The sequence below is a fragment of the Phodopus roborovskii genome, unplaced genomic scaffold (assembly GCF_943737965.1).
Source record: "Phodopus roborovskii unplaced genomic scaffold, PHOROB, whole genome shotgun sequence".
NCBI classification, from domain to species: domain Eukaryota; kingdom Metazoa; phylum Chordata; class Mammalia; order Rodentia; family Cricetidae; genus Phodopus; species Phodopus roborovskii.
The window spans coordinates 37,689,106-37,704,280 of NW_026126418.1; the positions used below are offsets into that span (position 1 = coordinate 37,689,106).

Below are 15,175 nucleotides of genomic sequence, written 5' to 3' on the forward strand. Positions count from 1 at the left end.
GTAAGCATGATTTTGGGTGAAGGAATTGACAAAATGTATCTGTCAGACAGAATTCTTAAATCAACCTGACTCTTTTGCAACTTGATCATCTTCATGAGGTAACAAGAGATGACCCAAAAATCCTAGTGATTTCAAAATGCATTGGAAGTATTTAGAAAATCTGGAGGAATAAGAAAATAAGCAATTTAAAATACTGAGTTAAACTACTTTCCAGGATCACTTGCAGGGAATGAAATAGTACTCACTGATGGTTGGGAAGATTAAGATAGGAACCTTTAAGGCAGAACCAGCTATATATTGTAAACTTAATATATAATTTTCTCTATTGCTTTATTATACCCATAGGTCATAATGGCATTTCTTGGGATAACCTTGAAAGAACTTTCTTCAACTCTTACATGTATTTCTTCCTGCTGCTCACTCCTACTAGGCTCTTACACTCATGGCTCTTGCAATTTGTAGAGAGTTTTTGTGTTTGTTCTTGTTATCTGATGCTGTATTCTTGTAAACCTATGATAACAAGTGACTGTATCACGTTGTACATAAGAAAAGCAACGATTAATTTATCATTCAAGGGTACATTTCAGTTTGACCTCCAATATAATCCATGTTCACAAGTATTTGCAATAATTTTGGTATCTTCTTTTTAAGCCTTAATCATTTTCAATAATGAACAAGGTAAAAGTTGTTCTAATTTATCTATGAGTATGTATCCCATTCTCCTTATATTATTGACTTCTTTATTCTATATTAGCAGCAATGGTGCATGATACTGTATTTTGCATCTTGTATATACATGTTACATGAATGAAGATCCAGAGCAAAGCACTCAGTGTACAAAACACTGTATTTTGTTACTTAAGTATGTACAAATACTGGGTAAAATTGAATTATAAAAGATATGAGACTATGGTTAATTGTAATGTAACTGAGGACTATTAAATGGATGACCAGTCTTTTGAAAAGGCTGGAAACCACTTTAATGTATCAAAAAATTGCAGCATTGTAATTAAAGGTAAGGGCCAAACATGCTAGCAAACACATGTTATTGCAGCAGTAAGAAGCATAAAATAGAAATATTTCGACCCCAAGGCCCACCTGGGTTACTTAGTGAGAACTTTGGCAAAGATCTTTGTGTCCTTTAAAGTGAGTAAGACTCAAATGTAGACACCTTCCTTTCTTTTCAATAAAATGTCCTATTTCAATAATGGGTTCCAAAAAGTCAGAGTAGGATAAGGCAAGAGAAATAAGGAATAACAGATTTGAGCAAACTGGAAATATGAATCCAGAAAATGTGAACCACCTTTGATCCCAGTGTGTTTAGGTTAAGTGTACTTTAGAAAGTTAAGTTGTAAGGATTAGCCAAAATTTGCTGACTATGAAGAAATATAATTTCAAGGAACTCTAAAAAATAAAAAGTGTAAATAAATCAGCAGTGATTTCTGCTAGAACAGAATAAAGTAAAGTAAAATACTTGTTCTCGGGAGCAAGTAGAAATATTGGAATAAGGAAAGTTAAAGTTGCATTAAGGAGACAAAACTACAAGAACAGAAGAGTGCCAACTAAGTGTGCAGTGATGGAGTGAGCACCAGCCAGCTTTTGAAGCCAGTGAGTTCGTTCTTACAGAGGGGCATGACCATTTCCTGTTAGACATAGGTCTGAATATCTGGCTTCTTGTAGTATCCCCACATGAAAGTTTTTCTACCCTTGAAACTCACAGCCATTAAGGAATACATGACAAATTTAGATTATGCTTGCAAAGTCATCTACTCTTTCTATACCTGACCAGGAACTTCTTACCTACAGAAATATCTTTAGTGATTTGTAGACCAGTCTCATCTGCCATCTATTTCAAGCCTTCAAGTTCAGCTCAGTACAAGAAAATAATAGTGCACTGGGTGTGGTTGGACACAGGAAGGAAGGGAATCTAAAGAGTCAAAACATTGGTAATATGGTTGAGTCTTCCAATGGATATCTTAGGTTGCTTTTTATAGTCTGTTATTTCCATTATCATGTTCAGTTACAATGAATTACAGACAATTGTTAGAAGAGGAAACAGAAGCAAACACTATGAAAATAGTAACAAGCTGAAAGTTTAATCATGAAAGAATTATAAAGTAGAAGAAAGCACACTGAAAAAGGAAACTCCTCAAGAATGTAATTGTATTGCAGTTAATCACCACAAATTATTATTACTATTAATTACTGGTTACCAGTAAGGACTTAACATTGTTTTCTACATATTTTCTTTATAAAATCCAAAATTTTTGGTAAGTGTTTCATTGAAAAAGATTAGTAGGCATAAAAGACTATGCTTTAAAATCTAAGTACTTCATATTTATTAGCATTGCTAATATTACTTTTAATTTTCCATTTTGTATTTGAAAAAGAAATACATCAAGAGGTGGAGTACCTTGTTTCAGATAAAAGATGAAATATTTGTGTTTTATAAATTGCACAATAATCTATAAAAGCATAAATCCTGTCTTAAAAGTAACAATACAGGGCTGTAGAGATGGGTCAGTGGTTAAGAGAAAAGGCTACTCTCCTAGAGGACCATGTTTTGATTTCCTGCACTACATGGCAGTTCACAATAGTCAGGAACTCCAATCTGTGAGGAGTCAATACCCTCTTCTGTCCTCCATGGCTACTATACATATGGAGTATACAGATATACATTCAGGCAAAACAAATATATACATAAAAATCAATTAACTAATGACTTAAATTTTAAAACCTACATAGGAAACTAGCTATACAACTAAACTCTTACACACAAATTTATAGTAAACTATTTAAGATACATAAAATGTTTATGAGAATGTATCAATACCTATATGTGGACTTTGACTAATTTCTTTCCATCTGCATATTTCTAAACCAATTTCAATTATTGTTCCATTTATTCCAAAGCAATTTGCAAATGCCATATATCTGAATCATAAGACTTATTTATTGGTGCAATAATAAATGAAAATCTCATTCGTTTATGGTTTCCCAGGGTAAAATGCACAAATCTTAAGAGTCATTGATCATTGTTTTGATAAGTATATCTACTTGTGTGTTCCAAATTCCAACCAGGCTTTTCACATTGCAACCAGCACTGACTCTCCATGAATGGTGCCATACTGGGACACGCCAAACCTTCTCTTAGAAGTTTAGTTATGTATTGTACAATCTTTGGTACACATGTGGCTTACAGTGAGTTATTGATTTATCATATCTATTGGTAATTCACCATTTGTGTCACTAAATTGAATTCTATTGTGTAAATTCTATTCTATAAAATTGCCATAGATATTTTAATTTTCATATATATTTATAGACTATTTCCTTATTTTGATAATTAATTCACATATTAATATATTCAAATTAAAATATACATTAATTTTATATTTACATACAAAATCTCATTTTATTCATTTCATGTTACATGTCTAAATATCTCCTCCCAAATTATGACACTGTCTTTGTCATAATTTCATGACTGCAGAACATTGTTTCTGAAGGCAGAATCTTAGTTTTATAAATTTTTTTCTTTATACACATCAATAGTATTGTTTTACTTTCTTTTCGTTTCCCCTTTTTAAAGAGAAGCCAGTAATCATTCTTGTTGTCTCTTCATGCGTGTCATCATTCCTCAACTGCTTTCCAGGTTTTGACTATTTTCCATCTTGTTAATGGTTAACCCATATGACTTAAACTATACTTTAATGCTGCCCATTTTCTTGTAGATTCATTTACAAATTAAAGTTGTTAAAACTGGGCATTTTTTCAATAGATTGTATTTTAAATTGGTTTGTCACAAATTTCAGAGGTGTGGGGAGAATGGCTTGATGAGTATTGTGCTTTCTAAGCAAAAATAAGGATGAGGCCCCCTGTAAAAGCCAGGTTTTGTGTCATACATTTATGGTCCCAGAACTTGGAAGGAACATGGGATCCCTGGCCAGCCATCTAGCTGAAATAGAGACTTCCTTTTTAAAAACAAAGGTGGAAAAGCAATTGAAGCAAGACATTCTAACATCATCTTGTGTTCATACATACACACAAGCACAAGCATTTTCACATGTGTACACACATGCATACATCACACACACATGCATTCACACACACACACACACACACACACACACACACACACACTTTTTAAAAATAAGGAAAAGGATTTCAGTAATTTTGTCAACACATAAGCCTTTGTTTAAACCTGGTTTCCATGGCATCTCTGTATAATCCTATAGTGTACATGCATTCATGCTAATGTATACATATACAGTTTTGTTCATAAAACACATGCACATAAATAGAACTTGTCTTTATCCACATTCACATCCTTATTTACAATTTCTAACTCAATTTCCTCTTTTGGAAGTTTTTAGATGTATCTCAAAATCATGAAGTCCAAAATTTCAAAGAACATTATCTCTCTTTCTCTCATTTGAATATTTGAAATAATGTTTCCAATATTCCACAAGATCTTTATAAAGAGCTAACTGATAATCACTTTTAGCCAAATTGAACAACCACCTTTCACAGTCTCTGACCTGTACCCAGACACCAACTATTAGTGTTCAATATTTTTAATGGATATTAGAGAGAGCTAGGATATTATCTCCTAGCTACCAGCTATTTTCATTTTAATGAATTCAAAACAACTCCCATGGTTTGCAAATCATGAATAATTTATAAGAAACCTATCTAAGAGTGCATTATATGGTTTTGGGGGGGTTACATATGAGATGTCCCAACTCAGACTCCTACATAAAAATGTTCTAATAACTTATGCAACAAAAAGTTTCCTAGGATGTTTCCCTGCACATTAATCAATGCTTTGTTATATGCTTTATACCAGCGTTTATCACACAGAATGAATATATGTATGCATCTATGTATGTACGTATGTATGTATATACACACACACACACACACATATATATATATATATATATATATATATACACATACGTACATACATGTTTTTATGCATTTGCTTGTGTGGGTGTACACATGTGTCTGGGTCAAATATATGTGTGTGTGCTAGAGGTTGATACTGAGGATCTTCCTACATTTCGCTCCACTTTTTATATTATTTTTTTATCAAGAGGTATACTATCACTGAACCTAGATATTGTATATATGTATAGTTCAGTTAGTAAGTTTGTTCATGGAACACCTTTTCTCTGCTTTCCATGCACTGAGGTTACAGGAGAGCCATCATTCCTGTGGGGATCTAAACCGTCTTGATACTTGATTGACAAACACTTTATGTGTTGAGATATTTTTCCAGCCTCTCTATTATATTTTTTTGTTTAAAAATGCACATATGCTTGCTTTCATAATCCCTTCAAGTTTTTAAATTTACACCTTCTCTTTATATTCAAATAATTAAGCCATGTAGAAATGGATTTGGTTGCAAATGTACAGGAACCAAGGTTAAGGATAGTTTCTAAGTTCCATATATGTTTCTACAATCACGCAAGGTACAAAAGAGGAAGGCACACTAAAACTACACAGAACCCGCCCTGTTGGTGTAATAAAAACATAGCAAATACATGAACATCACAATGTTGTACAATACAGTAAAGGCGGTCCACATGAACTTACAGTGTCAAATCTTTTATGAGATTGTGACTGGCAAGGAAAAATGAAAATATGGCTGGTGGAGGAGTAAAACTGATGTAAGATTACTGACAGGGAAAATTACCTCTCTGCAGGAATACAGGAGGAAAAAGTATTTTCCATAATCATTCTTGAATAGCGTCATTGTTCCACTCCAATTTGAAAGGCCAATGTTTCAAATTAAGCTTCATGATAATAACATAAGTAGCACTAAGAAATATAAAATTACATGCTAGGTTATAAACCACCTTTAAATATTCTTATTTATATCCATGAGAAGTGTAAGTCCCAGCTAAGTTGACAGTCAGTATCAAATGACAATGCCATCTCAGTAAGTGGCCCTATGCTTTAGCATCAAGATGCCAGCACATAGTCCTGGAAACTGAGCATGGCACTGTTGCTGCTATTGCTACCCAAACTGCTAAAATATGCTGGTAAAACTTCTGCCTCCTGCAAAAATAGATTACCCAAGATATTACCTAATTCATATCTTTTGATCCAAGTTCAAAATCTTGAACTGATAGATTGAATTGATTTCCCCTAAGAATATGGTTAAATTTTTTATTAATTTGTTTTTATTGAGCTATATATTTTCTCCACTTAATTTTATCTATATGCAAGTTAAGCTGTTCTCCCAATTATCTAGCTCTTCCTTTTTGCTCATTGTTCGAGGAATCTGCTACCATTCCAATGAATATCTAAGCCCAACTTAATTAGCATTGGTCTTCACCAATTACCCTTCTATACTATAAATAGTGCAGTCATGTAAGAGACCAAGACAAACCTACTCTCTTGTAAAATGGTATTTACATGAACAATATGAAAAGACAATGACAATTTGAAATTTTTATCTCAGAAATAGCACTCAGCATGAGTGTCCATTACAGGTCACTGTAATATTTTGATAAATACATCCTTATTGAATTTTAATTTCAAGACCATTTTCCCTATAAGAATATATACTGCATACCCTTTCAGATTCTTAGGAGAAAGGGATTCCATTTTGATGAACATCTAAAATATTATAAAGCTGCAACTTGTCAAGAGTTCAACTGTGAGTTGAATGTAGTATTATTTTTGCCAAAAGCTTACTTCAGCTATTCAGTTTTTTAGAAAGGCTATCTAATGGGCAGATTAACTATTAATCTTTGTTTTCTTAGGCATTGAGCTGTATTAAGATAGCTCCACAGAAAGCATAGTGCCTGGAGTATATTATATAAACTTCCCACAGAAATGCTTTTATTGAATTATGTTTAAATGATTAATAATTCAGTCTGCACTCTACCATTTAAAAGTCAGAGGCCTGCCAGTTCCATTTGATAAATGTTTGCATTGCTTTGCAGTGCATGGAAGACAAATGTCTGCTGCCCATTCATTCTACTAGTCAACAATTTGGTATAGTTTCTTTCAATGTCAGATTAAATGCTAAGAGAATCATCAGGGCTAAGTTGCTTCAATGAGGGAGACAGTGAGTCCCAATAAAGGCTAGAAGGTGGCTCAGGGTTTCTGTGGTGTCCAATTTAATCTAATAGCATTTTACATTGCATATATATGAAGGGTCCCAAATACCGAGAATTTCACTGATGTTCTCTGTTGGCAAGCTAATAAAACAATGAGTCATTGGATTATTTTACTAAGAAGTGGTACAGAAAAGGGAGATTATACTTGAACTTTACAATAAGAAAGCAGACTTTCAGATTGAATTTTTAGGTTTCAGTGAAGTGTGCTCAGACTATTTCCATTAATAACAGCATTTATAATGAGCTTGAAACATCTCCTTCATGTCTAGTGGTAATAAAGGTAATTTTAATATGTATGAGTTTAATTCTGTTGGCTAGCCATCTAAGTGCTTCTAAAAGCAATAAATATAGAAATTATTTTAGGATGGGTGTGATGGTGCTGGAAGTCCCACTATTCTGGATTCGTAATCCTTCTGTCTCAGCTAATCTTTATATTCTGTGACACTGCGTAAAAAAATTATATAAATATGTTAACATTTGATTGTTCTAAGATTACATAATAATGACATTATGAGTCAATGCTTGTATCTATTTCAGCATTTCATCCAGCTATCAATAATTTCATGCTTCCTACTGCTACTTAACGTGAGGCATGATGCCCACATCAGCTCATTCAATCTTAGAAAACACTTTATCTTGAAAGCCAATCTGCTCTGCTATCGGCTCATTGATTCTTCTTCCTCCAGAACAACCTAGTTTCTCTTCCATATGAAATACTTCAGATAGTTTGAAGCAATGAACTTCTGCTATGTGCCCTTCCTGTGTCACTATGATGCACCCTCTATTCTTTTAGTCAAACTCTCTACAGTATCATTGTACTTGAATCAAAAAGATACTGTTCCAGTTTACCAATGCTGAAAAGAGAAGGATGCCTTCTGTCAACACAGGCTACGGTTATGTTATCTAACTTGACAAGAGAAATTGCTCCTGACTTGATATTGATATTAAGTAAGACACATTGACAGTTTTCTCTGCTACAAAGCATATCTCTTCCCTATTTTCCTGGTACAGAGGGGTATATCTAGTACAGACTTCTGTATCTTATATGCACTGCCATTGTATGCTTTTATTACATATGATCCACATACCAAATGTTATCACAAATAAAATTCTTTCTAAGGGACTGGAGAGATGGCTCAGTTGTTAAGCTCACCAACTGCGTTTCCACAGGACCCAGATTTGAGTCCCAGAATCATTTGGCTAACAACCATTTATGAATCAAGTCTCAAGGGGTTCCAGTGCCCTCTTCTGAACTCCACAGACACTGAATGTATATGGTGCACAGACACACAAGCAGGCAAATCCCTCATACACATGAAATAAAAATAAAAATTAAACCTCAGAAAAATTATATTGACTTCTTATCTACTGTGTGATGATTATTTTACTGGACTTTGGGCCAAAACAATGTATATTATTTTATCTTGAACTCAAGGAGGAATCTCAATTGTATGACTGAAAAATCAAGTTCAAATATATAATTAACTTGACTGATCTCTGTAAACATTTTCAAGTTTAAATGTCAATCTACACAGTTCCAAGATTTGCAGTTTTATTTGTTTCATTTATTTCCATTTGACTATTTCTCACCACAACCTCAATTTAGTTTATCAGTTTAGAACTCACATAAGGTAATAAGGGATTGAACAGATCATATTGTTCTTGGTCAAAGAGGCTTTGGCAGAAATCCTTATAAGCCTATTGTATGGGCAATATTATTCTATCATGCATGTTTTTATATGTTAAAACATGTTGTAATTTTATTTTATTGTACATTTTAATACTTCATTTTTCACTGTTAAGTAAACAAGGCTCATGATAAAAATTTAAAGCATAAACATTATCAGTGTGTGTGAATGTAAAAAAAAATTTCTTTACCTGTTTCTTATTTATTGATTCATTTATTCTAAAGAATTGAACTATAGGCAATCACCTTTCAAATTTACTTTTTAATTTCATAAATAAAACAAGAGACTAAGAAATAAAAAGACAACATCTGGTAATACTTGACTGCAGAAGGAAACAGATGAACACAAAAAGCACAAACAGAAGATTTTGGGCTCAAGGTATATTATACCATGACACAGGAGTAGCAATCAACATTTAGTATTTTAGTAATCAGCCATTAATAAACCAGTTTATATATGAAAATATCAACGCTGAGTATAATTTTATAAAACTCATTAAACTTTGCATAATAAAAGTTTCATGAGAAAACTATTACCTGTACCCTAAATCATACTTATTCAAAGAATGTTGACAATCCACTATAAAATTTAATATATGAAGTGTTATTATTTGTATAGCATGAGTCAGTGTGTGTGCATATTATGCGGGGGGTAATTTTTAGCAATCTTTTAACAAGTATCAGTTTTATGTCTATATCAAACAAGATATTTAGAAAATAACTTTATGTTAAGGTGAGAGGTTTTTCATTTTGGAGCTGTTTTACATCTAGGCCCTGACCATATTTTAAGGTCTCTGGCATAGAAAATCTCTAAGGTGAATATATATCTCTGTGATCACAAGAAACTACTTCAAGGAAGTAGGAATCCTTGTTGTGAACAGGATCTTTTCATTCACAAAATTTTTGAGATACTGATTACAAATAAATACTGGAAAGTTGTATTCACAATTCCTGGAAAATGGAAACCTCCTAAATGTATTCCAGCTGTTAAAATAGGTTATGAGAATCTGTTACACACACAATAGAATATTATTTGTTTGCAAGGAAAAGAATGCAGGGAAATATATGGAACTAAAAGTTATATTGAGTGATACCACCCAACATAGAAAGGAAAATTGCCACATGCTCTTTCTCATCTCAGCTTGTCACTAGCTCCAAACCTTCAGATGTCAGTCTGTAATCTGAAACATCAACAGAAAACAAGAAAGTAAAATAGGGACCATGATGCGCTTGCAAGGGGTGCTATAGAGAGGGCAATAGCTGAGTATAGGAGATATGAATGGTGAATGAGAAAAATTGAAAAAAAGGAAGGGTAGCTTTAATGGGAGACGGGGAGTAAAATACAGAAACAAGGGAGGGAAAATGAGGAACAGCACTAATTGATTCAGGCCATCCTTACCTAAAATTATTATATAGATGAACTTATGTCATATATATTTAATGATAAAAATAGACTCAGCAGGCTATTTTATATATTTATATATTATATTATATTTATATTTATATATATATTATATAGACTTATATGTGTAATTATATACTGTAACAATATGACAATAACAAAACATATCTTTTTAAAACTTGAAGGAACACTGACTCTGCACTGAAATGATGGTGTATAAAGAGGGACACAACTTCCCAAGTCTAACAACATAGGTTCACATAGGTACACAGCAGAATTGACACCTGCCAATTACTCAAGTGTGTCAGAAGAACATTGCAAATATAAATGCCGTCAGACAGTTCTGTAACTAGACAGTTTTCACAATCATAATGAAAATGTATCACAAAATTGAGTCATATAGAGTGGTGTATAACACACACACACAAACACACACACACAACAAAAACAAAACAAAATGTTATGAGTAACATTCTAGTCATGAATTTGTGGTTTGGTGTGGTTTTTTTTAATTTTCTTTTGTGATATATAATTTGTATATATAATTTTTTCTTATTTTACATATCAATCACAGTTCCATCTCCCTCCCTCCTTCCTAATCATATTTTTTCATGTAATATACTGTGATTTCCCCTCTCCCAACTCTTCCAGATTCTCCACACTTTCCCAATTCTGCACCATTTCTTTACCTTGCCCTTTAAAAAAATTATCAGGTATAAAGACTATTTGTCATAATTGTTGAAGAAAAATTAAAAAATAAAACAACTTTTCTATGTTGCTTTACTGGTGAAATTACCACAAAATCATGCAAGAGAAGAAAGTATTTAAGGACTGTAGTTGGTAGATATGCATATATAAGGAATGATGCAACTCCTTTGCAATCATTAGAAGTATTTCTATAAGGAAGAATTTAAGGCTATCAGAGTTAAAATAGGTCAAAATTTGATCCATGTTCCTATAGACCTATCTTAATAGAAGAGCACCTTCCAAGTACTAGCAAACCACTAAAATGCAACCATGATGATAATAACTCATGTTCAAGGGTTAAGAGAAAGTAATCCAAATCTAAACAGAAGATCATTAGGGCCCAATATCATTGGAGACCATAAAAATAGTCCATAGTTATATATAGTACATAGGCAATAATTAGGTTTGACTTCTAAAAAGATCTTTTACACTTTAAATGTTTTCTATTTATAGTGGAGAAGTAGAAATAAACCAAAAGTGTTAGATAAATTCTGGGAAAGACTAAATTAAATTACAAATGAGACTAATATTAAGTATAATAAAATTGACAACAGCTTATAGCTCTTTGAAACTGAGGTATGATCTCTTTAAATGTACCTACTCAGTTTGGAGGAATCTCTTTATAAGTTTAAATTTTGAGACCATAAAATTCTGTGTAGTCCAGAGAATGGCCCATAATAATCTTACTTTTGGTTTTGATTTAAGCCTAGTAGGTATATAAGAAGGCAAGATAAAAGAATAAATATGAGCAAGGGATAAATCTATATGAATAATTAGATTGTTGGAGAGAGATGGACCACTAAATCAAATGCTTAAAAGAGGAAGCAGGAGTCACCTGGAGGAGCCCCACTGAGGTTGTCAGCTGGTGTAACAGATTGATAGTTCTGAGTGGAGCAGTGTCTCAAGTAAAACAGTCGAGTAAAATAAAAAATAGGAATAAAGAGAAATCACATCACAGAAAGGGCTTACAACATCCATCAGAAACCAGCTGTGGTAATTGAGACAGATAGTTGGGACCATGGGGTATAAGTTAAGCAGCCATGCTTGGGTCTGAAGTGGGAGCAGACAGCCCCACTTCTCACTGAGTTCAAGGAGCAGGTGACAATTTACTGATATAATGACCTCACACATTAACCAAATTTCATGTACTTACTTTTTTACAGGTACAAATTGAAAATGTTGGCATCCCCAGAGCCAAAGGGCCTTGTCCCCTTTACAGCAGAGTCACTGGAACTCATAGAAAATCATGTTGCTAAAAAATGCAATGAAGAGCATGAAGAAGAGGATGTAAAGCCAAGCCCTTATTTGGAAGCTGGAAAACAACTTCCATTTACCTATGGAACCCTTCCCCGAGGAATGGTATCAGAGCCCTTGGAAGATATGGATCCATATTACTATGTTAAAAGAAATGTAAGGATTTATCATTATTATTGAAACTATATTGTAATTAGTTTATTTTCAGCTACTTAAAAACTTAAAATATAATTCAGATAAGACTTAATAAAAATAATTAAGAGCTCTTTCATAATGTATTATATATGTGTTTTTAACATATTCAAGATAATTAATAAATCTCATATAACATCTGAGCATGTTAAGGTATATGTACTGTTGTTCCTATATATAAATTGCTTTTGTGGAAGTATGCTAATTACATTTTCTGATAATCAATTTTAAATTATCATAAAATAATTAGAATTTGGGAGACACCTTGGTAATTTATTCACTGGTCATAATAGCACATCATATATGTGTGTGTGTGTGTGTGTGTTATGTATATACACACATATATGTAATTTACACTCATACATATACTTACAAATTTAAATCTATCTCATTTGCAGAAAGACCTACAGATTAGGTACACATACAGATACACACATGCACACACACACACACACACACACACACACACACACACACACACACTCCCAGAACAAGAACAAAATGCTAAGTATGAGAATGGTTTTTCTCAGAAAATACAGGAATCTATGTGAATTGATGGAACTAGAAGAGTTTACATCTTAAGAGCACAGTTCAGGGGCTGGAGAAATGTTTCTGTAATTAAGGACATGCTCTTTCAGAGGTCTTGATTTTGAGTACCAGCCCCTGCACAGCACATCACAACTTTCTGTAACTCTAGTTACAGAGAATTTGAAGCCCCCTTTTGGTCATCCTGGGCACTAGGCACACACATGGATCATGAATACATGAAGGCAAAACAGCTATATACATGAAATAATAGAATGAAATAAGGTAAAAGTCCAGTTACATCATGCAGAATACTTGGAATTCTAATAAAGCCAAGGCAAAGCCTTATATGGACAAGTGAATGGGCAACAGCCAAGGATGATTCTTTGAGGGGGGCATAGAAAGAGAAATGTTCTTACTGGAAACTCAGTTATGTTTTTGATGGTGGTAAAGATGAGATAATGGAAAGCTTGATATAGACTTTATGTAGCGATCAAAGGACATATGACATGGCAGTTCAATAAAACTTATCTAGCAAGATTCTGTTAGAAAGAAAGGATCTACAGAGGAAACAGAAGAGAAAGCAAAGGAGAGGGAGAAAGGGTAGAGGCAGAAGGAAGAGAAGAGGAAGGGGTGAAATGGGAAAAAGAGAGGAAGAGATAGAGAAGTGGAGAGGGGGAGAGGGATAAGTATGTTAATTTTGGTTAACCTGGTATAAGCACTGATATTCATCAATATAAATGACATGTGTAAGAATGATGACGACTGCCTTCTAATCATCAATTTTTAAACAATCATAAAATGTTTTGATTATGGGAGGAGAAAATAGGTGGGGAAAGACAGAAGAAGAGGAAAAGAGAGAAGAAGGGGAGAACCCAATGTCCTATGTAATATCAGGAAAAGAAGCAACAGGATATGGCTGATGGATACTGACCATGTTAACAGCTTAGAAGAGTGAAGATGACACTGACAAAATTCATGTATTAAATTGGGGGAATATGAGGATTTTCTACTAGTATTTTGATAGACATGTATAAAATTCACTGATGTTATCTAATGAGGGAAGTCAAGTTGAATGAAAATCTGTGAACACACAAAACACATATTGCACAACTACACCTCTGTAATACTGTCATGGTAAAATTGTCATTTGAGGTATTTTGAGGGCATTTTAGTTAAAATGTACATTGAGTTCTAATATGAATTATTTCGGCACTTAATCTTTGGTGTGTTTAGGTCATAATGTGCAGTAACCTTAGCAATGACTATTCCTGAGGCTGAAGTCTGAGAACTGTGTAATGTATTCTGGGTGCAGAGGCTTCCTTGTTGAAGACAAAACCAAGAACTTAAAAAAAAATAAAACTAATGCTTCATGACAGATCATATTATAATATTACAAGGAGTAGTTGGCCAACACAAAATAGACTCCATATGTTTTTAATTTTATATGTGTGTGTATTGTCCTGTTTTTTTTTTTTTTTTTTTTTTGTCTTTTTTCTCCTATAATTTGTATGTACTGTTGCATTTTCTTTTCTCTTTTAAGAAAGAAAGAGCATGAAGTTGCATAGTTACAGAGGTAGGGATGATGTGGGAGGAGTTGAGCAAGTGGAAAGAATATGGTAAGAAAATAAATAAAAATAAAAGAAGATTCAGAGTTATTCATGGTCCTAACTGTTATGAAGTACCTGGGTTAAAACCTGTAAGCATGACTTCATGCTTACATGTTTTCAGTAAAATAGTTTTTTTAAATATCTGGGCTATATTTGGTTTATGCTCAAGCGAGCATAGAAATAACCACAAATTTAAGAAAACAATTGCAACACAATCCAAAAATGTCCCATGAAATTTGCAATTGTTCTGCAAAGTACCATGAAAAGTACAGTTTAAACAATAGTATTTTTTTGTCACCATTTAGTTTATTTAAGTGGAGATGGGAGAATTCTTTCAATGGAAGAACAAAGCCCCCATAGCTACATGTTGAACTGCTCTCTCCTAAGAAATGAGTCACAGGATGGTTTCCAGTTAAAGCTGTCATGCATGCCGAAGGGTCAGCAGTTGTACATTCTATTATTTCTTTTTTTATATGCATCTGTCAAAATAGAGAGCAATAAGTCATATCTCCTGTATTATTATTATTGACTATATAGTAGACTACTTTAGTATGTGAAATTATTTTTAACCCAGGCCTAGTGGCCAGGTCTGTAATTTTTGCTAGACAAAAATATTTCACAT

At 33.2% G+C, this 15,175-nt stretch overlaps 1 protein-coding gene across 1 annotated transcript in view; it reads left to right on the top strand.

Moving 5' to 3' along the window:
* Scn7a (sodium voltage-gated channel alpha subunit 7) overlaps window positions 1-15,175 on the top strand; it is an 83,186-nt gene that overhangs the window by 8,769 nt on the left and 59,242 nt on the right. Inside the window, exon 2 of the mRNA XM_051184548.1 lies at window positions 12,136-12,382. Coding sequence (XP_051040505.1) covers window positions 12,149-12,382 — 234 coding nt within the window. The 5' untranslated portion in view covers window positions 12,136-12,148. The remainder of the gene's footprint in view (window positions 1-12,135; window positions 12,383-15,175) is intronic.